Source organism: Chlamydotis macqueenii, chromosome Z, assembly GCF_036417535.1.
Source record: "Chlamydotis macqueenii isolate bChlMac1 chromosome Z, bChlMac1.mat, whole genome shotgun sequence".
Taxonomy (NCBI): Eukaryota; Metazoa; Chordata; class Aves; order Otidiformes; family Otididae; genus Chlamydotis; species Chlamydotis macqueenii.
The window spans coordinates 63,231,869-63,256,360 of NC_141593.1; the positions used below are offsets into that span (position 1 = coordinate 63,231,869).

Here is a 24,492-nt window from a genome sequence, read left to right on the forward strand (position 1 = left end):
TTATATGTGTATATCCACACATAGGTACACAGCACCTACTAAATAGGCGACTAAAAACTGCAACTCTGTTTAGGTAAGTCATGATGATAGAATTCTAAGAGCAAATATGATAATTAAATTTCAGTTGGGAGCTGGAGTCATCCAACATTATTTAATATGCAACAAATATACAATACAAACTAATGTTTTGGTAATACTTTAAATAATGCCAGTTACTTCACAGAGTTCTGTTCTAATATTTTCCATCAATCATCATTACTCCAATATTATAATACTGCATGCTATTTAGTTTACTTAAGTTGAGGTCCTTCATAGGCTATTCTTTTCTGTAGTATCTGAGGACGTGATTTCTAAGTAGTTACATCCATGAGACTGTCTATCACAAGTTTCCAGACATGTAATGTCTTCTATGTCTCTTCAGTTCAAGAGGCAATTTGTATACTTTCATTTTGCCCCAACGTTCTCACACAAGAAGCAGTTCACTTTTAAAAAAAAGTTGTATTCTAAAAAGTCCACAGGAGCAATTAGATCAGGATATTAAAGACCTAAGGAATATAGACAGAGTTTGTACTGGGTGAAAATATGCCTATGCAGAAGATAAGCAGAAGGTCTACTCTGAGGGCTTAAGTGGCTGGCTCTGTACAGAGAGATGAATTTCATCTACTCATGTCAGTCTCTCTGTGGATGGAACTCTGGTTTCTCTCACAGCAAAACAGCAAGTGACAATATTTAGAGATTTTAGCCATAATGCTTTGCTTTTCAAATAAAGGTTTTGTAAGCTTCAGCTCATGAAAGAAAAAATAATATTTCTATACTGTACACTGCAGAGCATGAGTTTTATCAGCAAACATTACTGCCAGTAATTAAATTTCTTTTAAACTTTTCTCAAGCCCAGCAGATTTGAAAACTCAAGATGAAAAAGGATGCTTATTTTTGACAGTTTAATCCCTGCTATCCTGCTGTTTTATTGCTGCATGGCTCAATATTTAAGTTGCTACGTGACAGAAGTTCATCCTAGCATTACTGTTTAAGTATTCAAGTACTTGACCAAAAAGATATATGTAGATCTTATATGCAATTGATTAAGTGTGGGCAGCCACATGGTTACTTTAAACCAAAGTCAATCAGGTATCCATATTTGGTTTCTTCCACCACATAGGTACACATAGCTGTCAAAATGGAAGAGAAGTCTTTGATGCAAGTTCTAATCAAGTTACACACACACACACAGTGAAACTGAAGGACGTGCTTGGATCACCCATTCAAATTATAGACAAAGGTATCCAGCACTAGATTGCACTGAGTCTGTTATAAATTACATGCTTGATTTTGTGATTATTCCAAGCAAACTAAAAATAAAATATTGAGAAGGGATAGAAGAATGAATGGAAATGCAGATGGCCAGGATGGAATGGAGGTTCATTGTCACTTCAGCCTACTTAGACTCAGCTTGTATTTAAAGAAGCTGACTTTTACCTTTTGACTACAAGGATCTCATCCCTACAATCGGTCAGACAAAGCTTTTCTCGACATACTCAGTGGTAATAGAATGAAGAATCACCAACAAAGACCTCATGGGCTTGCAATGCATTACTGCTTTGGCAAGACAGTGTCTTGTGATAGGTCTGATAACAATGGAGATAGTAAAGAAATTGGTTAAGAATAGACTAGGAATGAATCACTTATAAGGAAGAGTTGTTCTACACACTACCACGCTATGTAGGTCTGCCATAGTGGGAAATCTGCTATTGAATTGCACATAACTGCACATTTCCAAACACCTCCTTTTATTTACATAACCATACCATGATTTTGCACAGCTTAATTGTATCCGCTTCAGGGTTTTATTTTGTACATATCAGGCTTACCTTAAATATATAACCACTTTCATTTAATATGTCTTAAAATACTCTAGAAGTATAGCTGATTAGGTATGAAACTGAAATTCTGGATTACACCGGTAGCAATGCAAGAAAGAACTTACAATTTTCGTCTTGTGCAATGCACTGGAGAGGGATTCCAAAGAAAGATGTGTAGCTGTCATTGTACCACACCAATAGCTCAGTGCCCCTAGGGATATCTATACAAGCCCGGTAGAATATATTCGACCTAATTGAGAGAAGAAGAAAAAAAATGCCTAATTTAGGAACAGAGCATCCTTTCTTATTGTACACAGTATTACAGTAGAAATCCATTGTTTTGGAAGCATTTCTGCATATAACTAAATTAATAACTTACTGTTTACTTTAAAATCTAATCTATCCTTAGGGCAGGACTTTCTTCCAGTAGCACAGGATAAAAAAGAGCTTACAAGCACTTTGTACCTAGTGTATTTTAAATACTAGGATTTTACAAGCACCAAGATTTTACAAAAAGACAGGTATTTTCTTGAAACGTCCTTTTTAAAGTGATTTTAGAAATTATACATTTTGCTTACACAGTACAAGCATCAGAGTGGTGCACACAGTTCAGTAAGTTCAGCCATTTAAGCAGCTTCGTATTAGTCATCTAAGGCAAAGTTAACATATTTTAGGGGTAAATAGACAACAGTTCTTTCATCTGAGTAAGTTTTTCTAGCAGAAGGTTTGAAGTAGCATGACATGGCCTTTCATTACAGCAATAAGCCACCAAAAAGAGAGATATTGGAGTTCTGAGTAAAATAGACTTTAGCTTAGGGAAATAAAAAGATTGGGTTAATCTGAACACACAACCATAAAATCTTCCACTGTATGGAACATGAGGGTAACATTGATGATCCTTCAGTGAATACAAACTAGTGCTACCGTAAATGTGATATCTTATCACACCACTCTGTGGGGAAAGACTGTGGATATTCCTAGACCACTGAACTGGGAGTGGAGGGGAAAAAAAGGAAAAACCTCAGCATCTCTATCATAAAAAGATATGCCATATCCAGATCTTGCACTGATGGAAATAGCTTCAGAGTTATACTTCTACATTTACCAGGTTTACATGGGGGTAAAAACTGTGAGAGATTAGAATCAGGCACTAGATAAAATAAAAATGTTATCAGTTTGTAGTGGCTTTTCCCTTAGGCTTCACAAGCAACAGTAAAACACACTCCTGTGAGATGGATAGAAATTCAATATATACAAGAAGAACACTCCACTCTCGCTGAAGGATTACATACCAAAATGATACAGTCAAAGCACCAAGAAATGACCATTTTTTATACCAGCTTATGTAAGGCAGAAAAACATCTATAGACCAAAGAAAAAATGTTAGGCCTCAACCAGTTTTCTGAGTGAAGAATTGCTACAAACGTTAGCCTGAAGTTCAAGATAAAAGTGTTTAGGGTTGGTAGGCCTTAAATTTAGACTTTCTATAAAGAATTGGCTGTAGCGATGCAATTTGTTCCTTGTATAACACTGCAGACATAAGGAGAATCTTTTACCACATTTTTCATGGCAGTGAGATATGCACTTGTCAACATATTTTGTCACCGCAAAGTGGCTCTTGGCAACAGGATCATAAAGATCAATAAAAAAGTGCAGATTCTCAATATTTTACTAGCAGCTGCAAAAATTTCATTTATCTTGTTATTTTCCTCGCTTACTGCCACCCTGTCTCAGGAGGGCACTGCTAGCTAAGCAGAATGGTTTTCCTACCCTTCTATGAATATCTGACAAAAACTCTCCCTTTTGTGTCTCCCCCTCTCCTTCCCTCCTCCTCCTCCTCTCCTCTTCTCCCTCTCTTTCTTCCCAGAGTTGAGCATTTCGTTAATTCTTTCCACTGTTACATAAAAATGAAAATCGGAGCCACGCTATAAATTACCAGCATCTCCTAACTTGAGAAAAATTGAGTCTACTTTGTACTTCACCCTTGTAACATTTCATCTCTCAGTTTGGCTTCCCTTAACATAAACACAGCAGCCCGGCAAATGAATGTGCTAAAACCAAATGACACACTTTACCGCTGAAAGAGCAGAACTGTTTTTGAGCAATGGGTGGTCTGTGAGGCTTGGAGTAGGCAGGGAAAAAAAAGTGTAAGCGTACACCGTCCCTTACAAGCGTGCAGAGCTTCCAAAACTTGCAGAAATCTCTGCATGCTGAAGTACATCAAAGGGATTTTTGCCTTTTTGGATAATATTTCCTTTGCTGACATGTATTTAGTATTGTGGTTGGATGACTCATAAAGATAGCTTCATGGCGTCCCAACGCAGTTGAAGCAGAACACATGCCAACAAACATTATTGTCAGCCTCAAAATAAAAACAAAACGTTCAGCTAAGGGTCAATCAATCAAGAGCACTTTGAAGAAAATTCCATTTAGATATTACAAATCATAACAGAATGAATTTAAACCAGCTGACTTTCTGTGAGGAGGACGTCCATGTACAATAAAAATTAAGCCGGTTTTTCAGTGTCCAACTTTTCTATTTTCTTACACTTGGATGCAGTCACTGCTGATGGATGCCAGTTTTTTAAATTGTGTTTTTGTAGTTCATTTTATAAAGATCTGAAGTAATCGAAAACAGATCAACAGAGGGAAGTCTAAGAAAAAACTCCATCATGAAAGGAGAGTTGTAAAATCCACTTAATATTGACAGATGTGTAATGACTTTCTCATGCTCACTTTTCATTTAGGTTTGTCCTCTATATATATAGGTTTGTCCTCTATATATATGTACATACATATTTTTTCCTTATTTATGTATATATGTGTGCGCACACATCACCACACTGAGAAATAGTTCACAAGATTTCTACAAAAATACTCTTTCATCACAGCAATCTTTATTCATTATCCAGTGTGTTTATTTAAAATCCAATGGGATTTTAGCTATAGATATCAGAAATTTAAGGGTATAATAAAAGATTTGTAATGTATAAATAGGATTGTTATTTTTTAACTGCAGTATTATTTAGATAACTGGCCAGAGAATAAAAAAGCCGAAAATGCAATTGAACAATTTTACCATTGTTAAATTGGAACCCTATGGGATAATCAAACTTTATATATATTTCATTTTACCTTGCTTTTTTATGGTTTATTTTTAATTTTAAAGGTACTTTAAATAAGCTTAACAGTCTTCCTAAAGAAAAGGAACTCCTCTCTCCAAAGCAACTAGTGAAAATCCGAATTGCTCACTGTGACTGGTAAGGCCAGGGCATTCTTTGATGTGCTTCCTACCACGTTTAATAAGGCCAAGCAGTTACTTCTGATTCTGATGCAAAAGGTTTGTTTATAGCTGAGATCATGTATTTATGTAATGCGTTGTCTGGGTTTTCTGCATCTGTTTGCAAATACAAAATAAAATGCACTATAGTTTCTTTGCATTTTTCTTCACATTTTAACCTTCTCTAGCCAGTGACATAAGAGGCACGAGCCACAGCAGCCTCAACTAGCAGGTGCACTCAACATACAAGCTTTTGGTGTGTAGACGTCTCATGACTGACTCTCAGAAAGCCTTCAGCTTCAAAACTCCTTTCTGGCCATTTTTCCCCTTCCTTCAGCACATGCATCTTTATTAAGGGCGGAAGATTGCTTGCATTGGCTTGCTTCTGATCAGACCGTTTGAAAACGTCCAGAGGGCTCTGCACAGTATGGCAAGCACACGAGTCACACACGGCTGTACTGTTTCCCAGGGCTCCAGGTCTTCAGCCCAGGGCAATCAAAGTTAAGCTCATCCTCACTACATTCTGCAGCTTTTGTATTGTCCTGAATGAGGGCATTCACAAAAGCCCTGCTACTGTCTTTGCTACCAAAGACAATAGTCGTGGTGACAGTTACAGACTGACTCTTCGCTAAAAATATTTTCATTTTGTCGTATTGAGTAAACCAAAACATACTTTACCTGTACTGAACCACTGTTAAGTTCTGTTCCCCACAGTGCCTTGCACATCGGATATACCTCATCCAGCTTGACTTACTGGGTTCTCCACCATCAATAAAGTGCTGCAGTGTCCCATCTTGGTCATATATCTGGGGAAGATGTCACAAGGTCAAGTAGTTAGAACAAATCATCAGCAATCATTTTCACTGCTTTGCTGGTGTCTCTCTGAGACTTTTTCAGGAATCTATTGCCATGAGATTTGTCATTGCGTATTGATGCTCTTAGAAATCTACTTGGAACAGCAGAAAGGGGGATACAAGTTTATCATGTTTCTTTTATCAAGCCAATCTTTTTGTATTAAACATACTTGTGGTGTCTCAAAGATGTGACCATGTTTCCCAAAGAATATTTGACCTATTTTGTCAGGCTGGCCTTAAATAATGAACTGCCAGATAAACAAGAAAATCTGGATTTAAAGCCTGCGTTGAAATGGCTGGAACATCTGAGCGAGGGGCAGTAGTAATCCCTAAACACGCATCCCTTCCTTTACATCGCAATTGCAGCAAGAGCTTGTATTTCAGCAACCTCACATGATACATCAGGGAGTTGTAGGATTCATAATACCAAAACAAATGAGACTAGAAGGAAAAAGAGAGTTGAAGATGCCTTTAGAAGCTCCCTCAAGACATATAAATTTTTTTTGAAGTAGTAAATGAGAAATCAGTCCTGAGAGAATCATGGTTTTCCTAAACATGACATCCTTGTTAAGGACGTGAGAGTCAGTTACAATAATTTTTTTAAAAAGAGAGTATTATGTCTCTATTTGGCACTGGATGCTCCCTCTGAAGTTGAAGACCTCTGAGGACTGTGAAATGATGAGATGCATGTTTCATGCACACCTGTCATAGTGACTGCTTAAAAGAACGTTATCTTGGAAGTGCTAATCCTCGTAAAAGCACATGGTCTCACAAAATTACCTGTTAACTTAATTATTTTGTAAACTTCAGAAATACATCTGAACAATTAGGTGCCTATCTGAAGAAAAGCTATTCTTCAGATCTTTTCCCGCTCCACAGGCACCATTTGCTTTAATAACCCTACGCCAAAAATGCCATCCCTTTTGAGATTGTCTTCTTGAAAGTACTAATTCTGCTAATTAAAGAGGAAGCACCTTTATTACATTTAATTGAATATTTATAAAGCAAGTAAATTAACAATCTTGCTTTTCTATTTCAATATCAAGAGAATAATCTCAGAAATTATGTGACTATATTCAACATTTCTCATTCATTAAAATAATATTTCCTACAATGTACACAAAAACATACACAGGAATCAGAATCTAGTTCTTAGCTCCACCACATGAGAGTCCCAAATTCAGGATTCAGCCTTGCTATTGCTTTTGACCAAGAACTGTGAGTAATTAGGACCAATATATCCATTGCTAAAGCATGAGAGACAGGGAAATCAAGTGTCTACAGAGATCCTTATCATTTGTTCCCGAGTGTCTGTGACAAGGACCAGGTGGAGCCCAGCCAGATGCTCCTAGTTTGGAGAAGAAAGATGCTACCCCGGCACGCACTGAGCAGTGGAATAAAGTCAGAGAAACCAGCAGTCCTCAGAGGCAAACAAATACTGCAGTATTGGGGATTTCATTTATTTTTCATACATGGTAACTTGTTGATTATTAGCAAGGACCTATTCGTATGTAAACATGTTAATGTGTGTTAAATACATGAGCAAAATATGCTAAACAATAAAAATCTGTAATGGAAATCGAAAAGTTTTACAGGAAATCAGCTTACAAAAAGGAAGAAAATTGAAAATTAATTACTAACAGTGCTTGGCTGGGACTATTTTGGCAATATTTATCCAAACAGTCTCAGCACAGTGTTTATTATCTACTCATTTGCATGGTGCTTACTAACATAACAATATATGGCTTAACCTGAGACAAAAACAATTCCCATAAATAAAGAGCTGACAGCTTCCTAGACCCCAGATGATATGAAACAAGAAAGACAAAGACAAATACAACTGCCATAATCAGTACTGATAGCCATACCTGGACACACAGAACTTTGTGTATACGGACAGTCATGAGCTAACACGAGAAATTAAAACCTGCCATGAAAATGCAGGACTTTCTTAGGCCTTGGCCTGGAGTAGGAAGGACTACTCTACAAGCAAGACTAAATATTTTCAACTGCTTTATTCTTGCACGTACTGATGAATCAACATCAACATGCTTTCATCTCCTTGGGGATATTACTGACATTGCAAATGGAGCTGCATAGTCAGAATCCATCCCACAGCATTCTTAACCCTGTTCTTCCACAAACGGAAACCCAGCTGTAAGGAAGCAGAAACCTTAACCTTAGAGGGAAATAGCAACATTGCACTGTATGTGTTTATTTGTCAAATTGCATCATACAGGTTAAAATCTGAAAAAAAAAAACAACCCTTAATTGATATGGTTATTATTATTCATATTGCCATCATGCACTAGTTCTTATTCATGTTACAATTTCCTAAGTCTGGCAAACACTATATAATTGCCTGAAGAAACCATCACAAGGGAGCAAATATGACCTCCCATAAGAGGAAAAAAAGCAAACTTGTAGTGCAAGTTGTGAACTCAGACATTATAACAAACTTCGTGGCTATACATATTCGCCTGCACCTGTATTACACATACATATGTACTTAAATACTCATAGTCTCTATTAAAAAAAACTACTGCAGAATCCTGTGATAAACTGATGTTGCTGAAAATCTTTTAATACCTCAGTGGATCGCTATATCCGTCTATGCTGGCATAACTTCTAACACATTGCAAGAGTCTCATGAGGCTCTGAGCAACCTGATCTAGTCAGGGATGTCCCTGCTCCTTGCAGGGGGGTTGGACTAGATGACCTTTGAAGGTCCCTTCCAACCCTAACCATTCTATGATTCTATGATTCTATACCATTTCTCCCACTCCCTGTGGAGAATGAATGTACTCTTTTCTGTATCTCACAGTAGTCATTGATCTAAGCAGTGGAAACAAAGTCAGCTATTTCATTTTTCTACGTTGATTTACTTGGAAGTGTTACTTAAACTGCTTACTGGATCTTTTTTCTCTTGTGACCCAAAGTACTTGTTAACAGTTGTTTTTGCTGAGTTTTAAGGGTTTTTTTGCTTTTGCTTTAAAAGTTTCAAAGCTTTAAGATTTCTTTTTTATGGTCTGTTCCAATTTTTGAGGAATGCACCAGACTACTGGAAGACACCAGAGTGTTCCTCCTTAGTAGTTCCCTGATAATTAATTAACTTCTTAATAGGTTCTTGACTATTTATGGGTAGTTTACTGCTTTGTTACATATCAAGAGACTCAGAATGTGGAGCATATTATTCCATGAATTTCATCCTTTGACTTTAGAATACAACAGAAACTGCTTTATTTTCCAAGAATGTAAGTCCAAAGTGTAACCAGCACAATTCAAGTTTTCTTTTTTCCATTTTTTATATCCCTTTCCTTACAAACATCAGTTTGCTCAGTAATCAAGACACAAATTCAGAAAGGCATGAGGTATACAATTAAATTTCTTATAGGGTGCCACTGTTATTCTTCACGACCTACACATGCATTCTAACTGGGAAATATGGGAAAAAGCAGATAGGATGTGAATGTACTGATACTGGTCAAATTAATCTTGTAATGGTATGCAAATATAGATTAAATATGAAGGACTGGATTTATTACTTGTTGGATTGGTTATTGACAATTATTTGGAGGCTGTAGATACTGAAACTTATAATGATAATTACAATAGCAACACATAATGGCAAAAATAATATCATTTTTAAAGCACGTAGAGTCTCATATAAGTGACGCTCTAAAATCTATGAATGACCATTACTAAGAAAAATAAACAGCAGTTGCTGGAACTCTGGCAAAATACTAAGTCTAGGAAGGACCATGTAAGGCTTAAGGAGTATTTGCAGATAAGGCAGTGCACTAAAGAGCCTCTGAGAACTCTCCATTACTTCAGTACTGACATAGTCAGTATTGCTCACTTGGATAGATGGGGACAAACATAATTCCAGCACTGAAGACTGTTGTTCCAGTTTCTGGTATAAATGCCACAGAATGTAAGAGTAAAGGAACTCAAATGTAATATCACAGCTGCAGAGAAAGCCAAGCTATGAAGCAATGAAAAATAATTTCTCAGAAGAGACAGGGAGAGCAAAAACGGTTAGCTTGTTGGAGTTCTTTCCTCTCTATCAACTCTTTCCATGGCCTACTAAAGGATTGCGCCTTTAGAAATTATGCCTGCATTTTATTTTTCCATTTACTCAAATAAAAAAGGTATTAGCATACAATTTAATCGACCTCTCATTTTCCTTGCAGGCAGAGGGAGAAAATACTGGTCCTAGAAGTGGAATTTTTCTTTGCGTGTACATTTGTATTGTACAAGTAGCTATTAGGATCATTTTTTATGTTGCAAGACATCAAAAGAGATGTGAAGAAAACCACAAAACGTGCAAGAATTATTTCTTACCATTAGCAGAGATTCTTGCTTTTTGCTGTTCACTGCTATTCTCATTCACATCACATGCATTAGGTCATAAGATTTTCAAATCACTCAGCAGTAGCCTTCTCCTACCACAAGAAGCTCTACTCTTCAGTGGGAAGAGTCAAGATAGCAAGGAGTACTTTTGATGGGTACACATAATTCATAAATAATCAGCTGTGCATTTAAAAACCACAGATGTACTCTAAACTACTGGAAATACAGAGAAAAAGGCTGTAACAGTCTGATTAAACAGACTAACATGTCAGATATGGTAGCTTCCATACAAGTTATACTCTTTCTATGACAATATATGAACCTATAAGCCACAGCAACACTGAAAGCTTCTTCCTTTTGCTGACTTGGACATCAGAACTGACTAATCTCTACATCAGGCAAATCTCACTACTCTGAGACTTTGCTTTTGACATAACAACACTACGAGATCCTTTACAGGTGAATATATCCTAGACAGAAGTTGAAAACAATGCCAAAAAGAGCAACGTTTATAAGCCTGGGTACTTAGCTGACAGCCTGTAAAAGGTGTGCAATTATGGAAGATTGCATTCTGAGAATATATAAAGCCTATTCCAGATACTAGAGAGAGCAGCCCTACTTGCATCTTTTTGTCCGAGCCAGCAAGACCCATTGCCTGACACATAATCTTCTTGATGCATCCTAAACTTTGGAGTCCAGTTTGCTCCCTAGGGTCCATAATTCTTTAGCCACTCAGACGTGTTTCTCTGTCCATTTGCTCATTTGGATGTTTGGAGAAGAAAATTACAGGCAAAAGGCCCAGGATTTGTATGTCTGCGATGCTCCTTTTTGGGCTGGTTCCACTATTACATTATTGCCTTTGAAGGAAACTGCCATTTCCTTTTTTTTTTTTAGTTTGCTTTGCAGCTTTATATTCATCCCCTTGAATAAACTAGTACTGTAAGTAAAGTTGAATACACATATGCTTGGATAGATTGGGGAGAGTGTTCAGGACACTACCGGTAGAACAGAGCTGTACAGCCATCTTAACAAACGACAAGGAAGGTTAGTTCTTCCATAAAGCAGAAGAAATAGTGAACGCTTTTATGAACAGCTCTGAGACTCACACAGGTAAGTGCACAGTAAAATTCTGTGATTTGAGCTGCTTAAGGCTGTGATTGTTCAGCAAAATGCCAATGGGCTCTAGTGTTTATTACTACATGTATACATTATGTATTTGTTGGCATTTCTAATATATCAAACTGAAAGTAAACTGGATTGTATGCATGACTTGATACTCATGCATATATTTAGGTGTTCTCATTTAGACTGGATTCTGTGTGGTACATTGATGCCTAGGTCCCTTCGAAATCAACACACTGCCAAAGGACCTCATTATCTAGAAAGTTTGAAAGGTTCAGAAGATGCTACAGGAACTGAAAGAGAAGAGACACCTGACAAAATTCCCTGAATACATTACATTGAAGGACCGTAGTTTAGGCTGACATTCAAGCTACAGCTGGATTCATATTTGATGATAACAACTTTTTGAATGCTTTTAGACTTCAAGTGTCTTTAATATTAGGAGCTGGTCATCTGATTTAGAGGAGAAGGGCCCTTCTGAATCTGTGTCTTCCACCTGTTACACACTGAATGAGAAAGCTGTGTAGAAACAATCATGCATTTAGTCATCACATCTTTCTCCTTTCATTCACTAGCTTGGTGACCAAGTGAGGTCATTCAGCAAACATTTTAAGAACAACTCTAAGTCTCGCTAGATGAAAGAAAATATAATGTACAATGAAAGTCAGAAGTAAACTACAATGCATGGAAAAGTCTCCAAATATAGTTTAACTAAAAAGAAACACTGATGTTGATAGATAATGATAACATTATATAACCACATTCTTTACAAAGACCACCTCTCACACTCTGAAATACTTTGTAAATTACATGCTTTTAGATTACCTATACAGTAAACAGGCAAATTATTCTTAGCCAGTACAAAGAAATGTCTATTCATTACATTGTGATAACTCTAACTTTGATACCTAATAAATATTATTGAATCTGTAATAATAAACTATACAGGTAAAACTAGTACGAAAAAAATAGTAGTATACATGTCAGCAACCTCATTTTACTATAAGTGGAAACATTTTGACCAGTTCCCTGTTCACCTGTATGGACATTATTTCAGAAAGACATTAGATACAAACGCTTCTCACATATTCCACTGTTGCTTGATAAGACTAACTGATTTGTTTTGCCACTTAGAATATGCCTTCAGATTATTTCTGGACAGAGATTAGAATTAAAAATATAAATATGCTACAGACAACATTTAAGCTCATTGGCTTATGATGAAATAAGAATACTTTATTTTTATTATTATGTAGATAGTGAAAGCTAGTTACCACAGTCTTTACATGTTTATAGAAACAAATCTATGTCACTAACTAGTTTCTTACTTCCAAGCGCTCCTGTTTTTTAAATAACTGGGTAATATTTTGTCACCATGTAGAAAATGCAACAATCCACTTAAAGAAAGATTTCTGCTTTTGTGATTTTTGTATTACATGCAAAATGTTGTCAACTTCTTCATACTTTGAATTAGCATGAAGATTTCCAAATGTTTCTAACTGCAATGAAGCATTCTGCACTAATATAAACTATTAACAGAATAGAAATCTGAAATAAATGAGCAAGGAGGAAACATCAGGAGGCCTCACTGGTTAAAATCAGACTAAAATGTTCTCCAACATTTGTTGGCAATAATCTCCCTGGGATGCAACACCCCTGTGAAAACGCACAGAAATACATCCCGACAGCCAATGGTCTTTAACTGCTTACACTATTCAAAGCAATTTTCTACAATTAGCCATATCTGATATGATGTGTACATCTTGTAATATCCACTTAATGTTTCTTCTCTTTAATCTAGCAGGCATCATCTAGCAAATTCTATAAAAAAGAATACTTGCCAACTAATATTAAAAGCTATTTAGTTTTAAAGTTTCTCAAAGGATTATAGCATATGAAACTATAAACATTGTTTTGAACTGTCTGTGCTAGGTGAAAGGCTTCATCTCTCACTTATACCCTAGTCCAGCTAACACTTACGCACATGTTGAGGTCCCATTGATCTCAATGGGAGTACTCGTGTGTGAAATCAAGCATCTGTGTAAGTGGTTGGAGGACTGGGGCCTTGCTCCAGAAAGTGTCAGGAGAGCAATGCCCTGCTGATTATGTGGACTTCGTTAATTTTTTTTTTTTTTTAAGTCAAGTCTCAACAGTTTGTTTTAACACTAGCCCATGGAGGTCCTGGAACAGCACAGAATTACACATAACACAAACCTGTGTTACTCAACAACAGGACAAAAAGGAGAAGACGTGGAGCAGAAAAAACACACATGAAGTTGGAAACCTGCACACATGCAAAGAAGTCTGTAAAGTGCTCTTGCAGTGTCCGCTAGCTTAACATGGCCTCCTCAGTGTGTGCTCTCGCACTCTCCTGACAGGCCCAGGGACACGACAGAAAAAGCAGTGGCACTCCAGCTATGGGCCATCCTGTGACAGAGACATTTTTGCTTAGCATTGGTATTTGCAGCCTGCTCCCTGTGCTGTGTTCCTGTGCAGCTCTTGTAGCAGGAGACCATGGGGAGACAACAGGCTGAAGTTCTCTGCAGTCTCCTTTATGGGGGATGTGGAGCATGAAGAGAAAAAGTGTTGCCAATCTAGGCTCATTAACCAGAGACCATGAAAAAAAGGCAGACTAAAAAGGAAAAGATGGTTTAAAAACAGGGAGGCAAATGATCATAGTCGAAATAACCCAAGCAGAAGACTCTCACACCAGTTCCCTGGTAGATGTGTATCCCAGTACATATATCAGGGAAGGAGTTACAAGAAGATTGTAAGGGCCTGATGCTGAAAACTCACACTCACTTGTAAAGCCTCATCAAACTTACTCAGTAATAAAGCTCCTAAGATGACATTTGGAGCCAGGGAATCAAGATCGTTATGGTCATCTTTGCTGCCCTCAGTACCTCTGAAAACATGACTGGTTTCTTTGCAAGGCAGTGACAGAGCTTTGACCATTTTCTTCCAGTTACTCAAAATCCTTAGACATTGCGAAGTGAAATATTTGTTTCATATTTTTTCATTCTTTTACAAGGTATCAAATATTCCAGAAGGGTCCTCTGTCATTCATCTGAGATGTTGCTTCAGTCTATTCCCATTCGTTCCACCCATTCAGTTGGACAAAGAATTAAAAGGACGAAATAGCTAACCACAAACGTAATGTGACAGAGGACAGTACTCCAAAGCGGCATGTACAAAAGCAAGGTTTGGTGGATTTCATCACTCAGCATCAAGCTAAGCAATGCAGCTGAAACGAGTGGGTACACAGCTCCTAAGGTGACTTACTGATAACTTGGTGACCTTAGAGAAATCACTCAGGACCAAAAGACACTCATAAATGGAAATCATTCTAAATTGCCCCAGTCCTAGTATGTGAGAAGGTAGGAAGTTACAGGGAGAGCAAGGAAGGTCTGTTGTTCAAATGTGACTCAGGCCTTACCTTACTACTGCCCAAGGGGAAGCTGACGGCACAAGGAGACAACAGGTACTGATCCCTCACTCCTGTAATTTCTGCTCAGCACATTTTCAAAACATGGTTTCAAACTGTTTTTTTTTCACAGCTTTGTGCATAAAATTTGTCTATGTGTGAACTGGCACTTCAAGGAAGGTAGCGGATTTTAGACTTGCAAATCCTAGGCTCAATGCTTAGTGATACTTTCAGACATACTAAAGTATGGCACATAAAATACATGGTACAGCTATCATTCTGTAAATGAAGCTTGCTAGATTAAGGATTTTGTTTGTTTTCACTTTGAAACACTTGGGGCTTCTCATTGTTTTCTATTCCTTCAGGATTTTTTAAAGCTCTAATACCATATCCCCTAAGCATGCCAAAAATTGGTTCAGAAAGGTACCTATTTTCTCAAGCACAGAGCTCCTAGAGACACTCTCAATTCTGTAGGAAAACAGGCAAAAATTCTTTAGCAAGTTAGACTTTAAACTGCCACTGAAGTCACTGGGACTCAAGTTCCTACTTACTTGGACACTTTGGAATCCTACATGCCTGTCTGCTTTTTAGGCAAGTAAAAGCAGATATAATTTGCTCTAACTTTCTAAGCAAGACTTTTTCCTTGAGAGAGGGAACTTTTCTATTTCCTTTACATGTGCCATGAGAGGCTATGGTCTCATTGGAAGTCAGGGGCACTTCAGGGAATCATGGTATCACTGGGGTTGGAAGGGATCTCTGGAGATCATCTCGCCACCTCACAAGAGGGATGACCTCCTCCGCCTTCACTTTGAAATTCCTGACTCATGGTTCATAGGCATTCTATGAGGAAAAAAGGAACTAAATAAAACCTCCTAATTCAGAAATTAGTTACGTGTAGAAGAACCCTTCTGCAATGAATTCCTGTCCACAAGTAACCTTGCTTCCAAGCAATGTCAAGAACATTGCTTTGTTCTGACAAAAGCATTGCTGCCTTGTGTAGTGGTTGTGACCCATGGGTAAGGGTTTGTCACCAGACTAGGATGCAAAGAGTCTAAACCTAAGTTTCCACTAGTGTGTCTGATGGCCCTGAGCAACCCACTGAGCTCCCAGTGACGGCTCCAGAAGGCAGGGAGATCTGCTCAAGTTCTGTGCCTTACCTGTCAGCCCTGTCTGTATGTCTTCTATGCTTTCCAGGATTTAAAATGGCATTAAGCACCTCTGTTCAGACTCTAGAATTGCTCTGCAGATGCCTGGGCTCAGCTCCTGCTCTGAGAAAGGTTTGTCACATGACTTACAGCAAGTATTTAAACTCTGTGTCTTGATCCTGTGGCTGTAGAAAACAGGGGGATTGATACTTTTTTTTGTGCATCATTAGTTTATCTTCACTCTTGAGTTCATAAGTAAATATGGGTAGGGACTGTCTTTACAGTGTGTGTGCAGAACATCTATCTCAGCAGAGCACCCATTCACTGCTACAGGACAGACTCCACAGATAATTCTTTCAATGTCTTTTTAAAGTCTCCTTAAGGCTCACCATAAATGAGGAATTTCAGTAAAAATGACATATTTTAGAAAATATACCTAATTCCTTTGTGAGTTTTAAATAATGAGACACACTGATATTTTTAGTTTGGAATATTTTGGAATGTCTGGAATGCCAAGTTCCCCAGATGATGATTAAGAGGTCAAGTAATAAAGTATATGATAAACTATGCCTGAGATCCTCCATAAAACAAATGAGTAATGGCTGTACAAACTGTGTCACCATGTTTTTATATCGAAAAAAAATGCCTGTGCTCTATTATTCCTTCAAATTTGTTAGACTATAGGATTGTCAGAAAACCAGCATGGTGATGGTTAGTTTGCAACTGCTTTGGGGCTGAAGTCAGAGCCAAGAAGCAGATGAAAAGGGTGCATTAAGGAGTCATGCTGGTGTGGCTAGTGGACGCACGGTGGAGAATGTGAAATGGGCTTTTTTTCTCGCCAGAGTGCAGGCCTGGTATTGGTAAGTATCATGTTAAGTTTCTTTGGAAGAGGGTTTGTTTCTGTGAGGGTTATAACATTAGATTAGAACATTGCTTGAGTCACAATCACAGGAGCCCTCCAGAGCTGTTAAGCATTTGGCATATCTCACTTATCTCTAAGGGTGGCAGGGGCCATCAATACAAAGTGGACCATCAATCAATCTGAGGTCTTCTTCAGGCATTGCCTGTCAGCTGATCAGACGAAGACTTTAGGGAATCAGCTTTTCATTATCAGGATTTGGTCTGTGATCAGAACAAGCCACTGAACCTTTTACTTTTCACTTGGCAAAAACATACACACTGGAAAAAGTCCTGACAGTTCATTCATTTTGCTCCATCACTGGAGCCAGATGATGTTTGACTGGGGAGACCCGCCCTCTTTGATGTTGTGCTCTTTTGAGAGTGCCCTGCTGTGAAAAAAATTTTCTCCTTCCAAATTAAAGAGAAATATTTCTGCGTCCAGCTGTTACATGTGACGCTTACCATTTTTCAGTGCATTGGCTTTGTGCCATCTCGCAGGCTGTGTTTCAAGCCTATCTTTTTCCTTTCTTCTCAGCAGCAATATCCACAATGTGTTAGTGTCTCCAACTTCTACATAACATCAACACCAAAAGGGAAAATAGAAGTAATATTGCATTGCTCTGAACTGCAGCAGCAATATTTACACACGTTTCTTTTGATTTTTTTTAATTAAAGCCAGCAATCATTTTACTACATGAAATAAAGGATAAAACCCTTGAATACAGTCTACCTATGAAAAGTCGACTCCCGTTTCATTCTGATTGCAGCAGACAAACCATGCTGAAGCAAAGCCTCTGTAGAATTCATTTACCAGTTAAATGAGTGTGGATGTTATTAAAACTTGTTTCATGTGTACTGAGTCCACATCAAAAAAAATGGCATCCGTTCAGCAGCCCTAGCTCTGTTTAAATTAAGACAAACTTCTCATGAAAGCTTGAATAAACATTTAGGTTTAAGTAATCAAGAAAACCTGTATCTTCTCATATTTATTAAGTGTAATTTTTAGAGTTATAAAAACTACTGTCATGAATTGTGTATACTGCAAATAAAGGGTGGACTCATCATTACAATGTTTTGCCTATCTATTGAGGTGGATGAAACACAACAGGTTCCAACTGCTCTTCAGCTCACGCTTTCCTTCATCCTTTTCATTTCCATATTTGCTGACATGGAAAAAAATCAATGTCTGATAGATTTTGACAAGCTTATTGTTGCAAACCTATGTTTTGTAATTGATCTCAGACTATGACCAGGAAATGCGGGTACTTTTTAGGGACTCATCACATCTTTACATGTGAAAAATTAAAACTTGACTGAGAGCCTCAATGGATGAGAATGGAAGCACTTATTTTGGAAAATTACGTGGATAATAACAAAAAAAAATAAGCATTTCCCCTTCAGGTACTCACATTCTAGATTCAAGCCAAAAAAAAGTATAGTCCAGAAAGATTTGACCTAGAAATACGCAGTAAGGCTGTAACCTGCTCTTCATTTGCACTACATATAACTCATGAACTCAGTTTTAAAAATTGTAGAATGATACAGACTGCAAATAAATATAAATTAGCCTCTTTCCAAGAGACTAGCATGGATCCAAGCTACATTCTGCAGGGCTTCAGTCAGTCCTCAGAAGCTGTCTGGTATCTAACAAAGACAAAGACAGTACTGGGGCTGGAGATGTCCAAGTAACACAGAGATGTTGACAGTAACAGTGTCGGTAATTCAACAGGAGGCATGTTTCCTTGTTCCTGGAATGAATCAAATCCTGCCACTCCTAAAATTACATACAACACATATATATGTTCTATGGACATTTGGATCTACGTGTTATGCTCTTCCATGACTATAGCACCTCATTACAAGAACATAATATTTGCTATTACACTTCTTCACTGTCCGTATTTCTAAATAGATTAAGCATTCTTTTCTTACTACTAATTTAAACTTTCTTTTCTATATCTAACTAGTGCTATTAAAAATTCTCTTTACTTTCCCCTATTCTCCCATCAGCCACTGTCTCATCATGGTCTTTCTTTTCTGTCCCTCATTCTATCAAGGCAGCTGAAAAAAACCCCAAGAATGCCTCATCAGAGTGAAAACCAAAGACTGATTGCAAAGGTTTGTGTTCATCTTCTTCTCTATTCCATTCTGCATTTCTTCTGTTTCATCTATAACACTATCCAGCTTACCTTTATCCTCCCAGCCTTTCTCAACTCTGCTCTCTGCCAAAATAAAAGGGCATTTTTTTTGTCCCAAACAGTTTTAAGTGAAAATATTTAGATGACTTACGTAGGCTAACACAGATGCAACAGGTGTATTTCAGAAACAGGAGAGTAGTTTCAGCAGCAAGTGTACTGGCCTTGAATGTTAACTTTTTTACAAAGGAACTCAAAGCAGATGAATTAATTAGAAATCAGTAGAACCAATGATTATAATCCATGTCAAAAATTTTAACAGTAAAATGATTCATCCAAAACAAGTTTTATTTTTCCCTCAAGTCTAAATTGTAAAAACAAAGCAAAATAAACCAGTGCTTATTTTTATTATTTTCCAACCATCCTCAAAGTTTAACACAAAGGGGAAATTAATCATTATTTAGCAGAGCTGCATGCAAAATTATTTTACTGGATATAGCCAAAACCTCACAATGTCTGTAAAGTAATAACAATAACAAAATGTTTTGGAGCAAGTTTTTGTTGGTTTTTTTTTAAATCATGTGGATTATTTCAAGATTTTATAAACCATAATAATATGTTGCATTATAAGCTTACTGAGCTTTAAAACTGAAAGGAGTTCAGAACTGAGAAATGAACTTTCTGTTAGAAAATGTAAAAACAAGGTGTTTAGATGATTTTGAATCATTTTCCCAAAGTTTTATTCATCAGAAGTTTCACTGAAATGAAAATCTTAATGCAAACACTTTTAGCTTCTCAGCATCCTCTGGAAAAAAAAAAAAAATTGGTTTCCTTGGAAAACTCCAACAATTTGTAACCAGTTATCTGTTGTATGGCAGTGATAGGCTATTAAAGGCATATATGAAAACAGTCATGGCACCTAAGAGCTTGCAATCTAAAAGACACAGATAAGCCTAAATTAATTGGGAGACCCAGAAAATGTGATGAAAGTGTAACCTTTCCCCACTTCTTTCCTGTCTCTTTCTTTCTCATGCATAATCAGAAAAAATTTCTGCTTAAATACAGGAGATTAATAGGGACTGTGACTTCACAGTTTTCCTGAGCTAAGCAGGAATTGCTGCACTTCCCCTCTGCCAGAAGAGAAAAACCTTGGGTTTCCCAGCAGAGTAACAGAGCTCTACCAGCTCTCTCCCATTCATGGAGAAAATAAACTCTGAATCCACACGCAGACAAGTTAAAACCTAAGTCCTTTCTGGCCTGCTAGTTCATTGGGAAGGTAGGTAACTGTCAGTCATAAATATTAGCCCATACATTTGAGGGCAAAGGGAAAGTGAAGGCTTGCTAATGAAAAGGTGGGAGAAGCTAAGCAATGTGGGAAATAAAAGAATACATTTGTATATTTTATGTAGGGGGTTCCTCAAAAGGAACACATTCCTGCTAATAGCAAGCAAATGAGCCCTTGTACAGCTTTTTTTTTTATGCCACATGGACTGCATGCTTACTGTATGGTGCTGACTTTCCTAACTGGCTTGACCACTACACTTGTAAGACAAAAGAATATTAAAAATAACTGTGTGCTGACTCTTAGCCATGCACTCGGATTAACTATTTTCAAAGAATTTGATGAAGCTGTAATAAAAATCAATTTATCCATAGAAAGAAGCACTTCTTGTTCTCAAATGGCAGATTTATGATTTCATGCAAACATGAATGTCCTAGTGCTCACCCTTTTTAATAAGGAGTCTTTTAAAAGACATAAAATATTTGTCCTAATGAAGTAATGGTTTCCTAAGGTTTTGCTTCTTTTCTGTACTGCCTACAGTTTTATGTCTTTGTTGAAATGTGTCACTTCTTAAATTATGATGTTTTCCTAAGTCTACTATATTCTTTTTCTAACCCACACTAAGAAAGCACAATTGTCAGACATTATGTTTTGAGGGCGAACTGACCTCCAACGTATTGTGGATAACATAAATTTCATATTTTATAGTTATTTTGAAAAGATTCCTAAACTCAAACCCCTTGGTTGCTTAGTATCTTGAACTCACTCCTCCTAACAACAGTAAACTAAAGAGGCCAATGTTTTCAGCCAAAAACCAAAGTAAAAGGTAAGAGGAGAAGATGAAAAAGTACTTTAGCATTAGGGAGTCACTGCTATTACAGAGTCAAAACCAGCTTCAGATAAGACACTGTACTGAGACAGCCCAAACAGCTGCTGCGATCCCAGGACTGTCATCTTAGCCGGTTCGAATTTGTCTAAAAACTCCAAGAAACTGGGAGTATGGGAAGAGTGAGACAGGAGAGGTTAATGCACTATTACTCTAGCCTCTGCTGACTCATTCTGTCAAAAAATACTGAGGATCATCCAACAGAATACGATGGTGTGTCAGGGTAGAAGATTTCGCTTCTTTTTCTCAAAGACTTTTTGTTCTCCAGTAGAGAGCAGAGAAGGATGTGAGTTACTCCAGGCTTCAAAGGAAAGACATTTATTTTGTCCAGATAAGTAAATTGTCTAGTAATCCCATGTGGCATCTGGATAGGAAATATATTATACTTACTAGAAAATTGAGCAAATCCTTGGAATCAAGGATGAATAAACAAACTGACTGAGAGGAAAAGACACTTACCAGAGGCTTAATAACGAGGTACATTCAGGAGCATTCCATAATTTAAAGGCTAGTTGCTCAGTAAGCAGGACTAATGTCACTTTTTAAAATATGGATGTGTGTCCTTTGTCCCCAAAAGTTTCACTGTGGTAATAATTTCCACCTCTACATCGATTCCAGTGTACAACACTGGTATAGAAATATTTTTTAGTTATTACATACTTAGCAGTGCTGCTGATATCACTGGACAGCATAAGGAAGAGCAAAACATCCGGTGGAGTCTCCCACTGCGGACACAAGTGGAACGGTGTCCTGGGATATCTGGCCTTGTGATGTGTAAGTAGACAAGAGGGGTGACGAAAAATGCTCACAAAGAAACAGTAACTTTTGCTCAACAGTGAGATATTGATTGGGTCAGTGACCTTTGCTGATCCCCATTAATACCCATCTGCATCTTCAATAATCTTGACAGCATTCCAAAAGCATGTAACTACTTTTAGAAGTCACATCATGAAATGGGAAGTAGAAAGAAGGTGACATCTGGAACAGTGCTGGACAGAAAAGGCATGGTGCACAATTTGCACATGTTCAACAAACCTTGTGTTGGACCAATTGCACAGGCAATAAGTCCAGATGCAGTCTCTGTTTTCCTGAATCTCTGGGAATTTAAGCTGCTGCATGTTTGGAAAAGCAGTTGCCATGACAATATAGAAAAGAGTGTGGCCTGTATGTTTTTCATATTTGACATCATTATATATACAGGATATCCTGTATTATACAGAGTGTCTGGCAGTCCTGAAAGAAGAAAATGACATTTCCTGTTGTCATTTACTTTTTTGCTACTTTTTCAACATTTCAGGAGATTTAACTTACATACTTATTACATCAAATTTAGTGAAAATGAAGGAGAGATTACTGTCTTCCTAGCACTCTAGTTTTGACTATCAATTACATAAATTCTAGTCACTACAGGTAATTCATTAGCTAATTGTAGATACAATTCATATTAATCAAATTCATCTTAATCAAATTTTAATACCATTTTTGTGATGTATTTTCTCCATCTAAAATGTGATTTCTCAAAAAAATGTTCAAAATCAATAAACATTTTAAAAGTCCTCCACTTATAATAAAGCTTGTAACATTGTAAATAGGATCTGAATCAGACCCAAAATCATACTGACATGAGCAACTCTCAACACAGAAAATTCCAAGCAAGAACTACAAATGCTGTCAAAAGGCATCATGCTCCACAACACAGGGCATCTGTGCTTCAGTCTCATAATTATGGTGTAAGTCCTTTAGAAGTCAGAACAAAAATAACCAGCAGCAAGCAGATAGCTGGCAGATTTTTAAACAATTGTGCTGGTGGGAGAGAAAGAGCAGGAAGACCTTACCTCACTGACAACAAATGAGTGTAGCACTTTTCACCTGGAATATTACAAAAGATTTGTATTGCACTTGAGGTAAACCGTGCCATTAACATTGCAACTCTGCTTAAACACTGTCAACTTTAATGGCACATCTACATACACTATGCACATAAATGAGAAAAAAATCCAAACCTCATCACATACATCATTCACATATTGCATACAGTCAGTCCTGAGATTTGTATTGATTTTATATCTTTGAGAGCAGAAATGAACAGGACTCAGAATATCCATCATGATGCAATTATCCCAAGTTTTTATTTTAAAACGCATCTATGTTTGGTCCCTGCCAAAATAATTTTGACTGTAAACTTGCAAATGTCTCAATTACAAAACTGCACGGATCTGAACTATAATAGTCAAAGCTCAACTGTTTTATAAATACATTTAAAATAGGGCATTAATATAAAAATCCTATATCACACAACCAAAACAATTTAATATAACTTGCTATAGCAATAACCAGACCATTTTTCCAAACAAATAGATAAACTCCATCATGTCATTTTGAACTTCTTCTGACCTTCTGATGGCTACAATTGAGAACAAATGTTATCCAAGAAAAGTATTGGTGGCTCTGTATTTGCAGAACAGAGAATGCTTAAACTAAGCAGCCTTTGCTTTAGTAGACATATTAGATGCATTGCATAGGGAGATACCAGCCCAGTTCTGCTTTCATACATATCAAGTATAATCACAGATTAGAAATCCTACTGATTTAGTGCGTATCTACACTGCAGTCAAAGCAACTGGGACAGATGCAGACAAATCCATTCCCTAGGATAGGTGTAAATTAGCTATCTGGCTCATGACAGTAGGGCAATCACAGCACCGTGGGCTGTACTTAAGGCTATTTACCACCCTTTACTGTGAGTTTCGCATCCCATAGCAAGCTCAGTATTGCTGGAGTTACATTATATATAAAGAGGAAATAATTAACTCAATTAAAGAGAGTTGGCTTGTATCTGCCCAGAGGTGCAAACACATATTTGGCTGCAATGTAACATGCCATTAGTGAATTTACAATAGGGAAAACTGACAACAAATATCCAGGCACTATTGATTATTTCCACTGTTCACACGGAGTGTAGAATTAAGTTTGTTAGTGACTTGAAGGTAGGATTTGTTTCATATAACATCAACCAGCTAAGGTTAGGTATATAACCTAACCCTATTATCCAATGTCCTTGTTCAGACAATGGGGAGGAATATGTACCGTCAAGAGGGAAATACATCATACAAGGTTAAATGACTTAGACTAGATACTTAACTTGCTGATACTGAATGTTAGTGACTGAGAGTGCAAATACGACCTGCTATAAATTGCCACACTCTCAATGGAGTTTACTAGGCTGGTGCTCAAAAAAGTCAGACATCTTTG

The 24,492-nt window shown here is 37.3% G+C and overlaps 1 protein-coding gene across 1 annotated transcript in view; it reads right to left on the reverse strand.

Annotated features, from left to right (window-relative positions):
- PRDM6 (PR/SET domain 6) overlaps positions 1 to 24,492 on the reverse strand; it is a 75,354-nt gene that overhangs the window by 21,285 nt on the left and 29,577 nt on the right. The window contains exons 3-4 of the mRNA XM_086770732.1: positions 5,818 to 5,945; positions 1,985 to 2,109 (exon numbers count right to left, since the gene is read on the reverse strand). Of these exons, the coding sequence (XP_086626858.1) occupies positions 1,985 to 2,109; positions 5,818 to 5,945 (253 nt within the window). The remainder of the gene's footprint in view (positions 1 to 1,984; positions 2,110 to 5,817; positions 5,946 to 24,492) is intronic.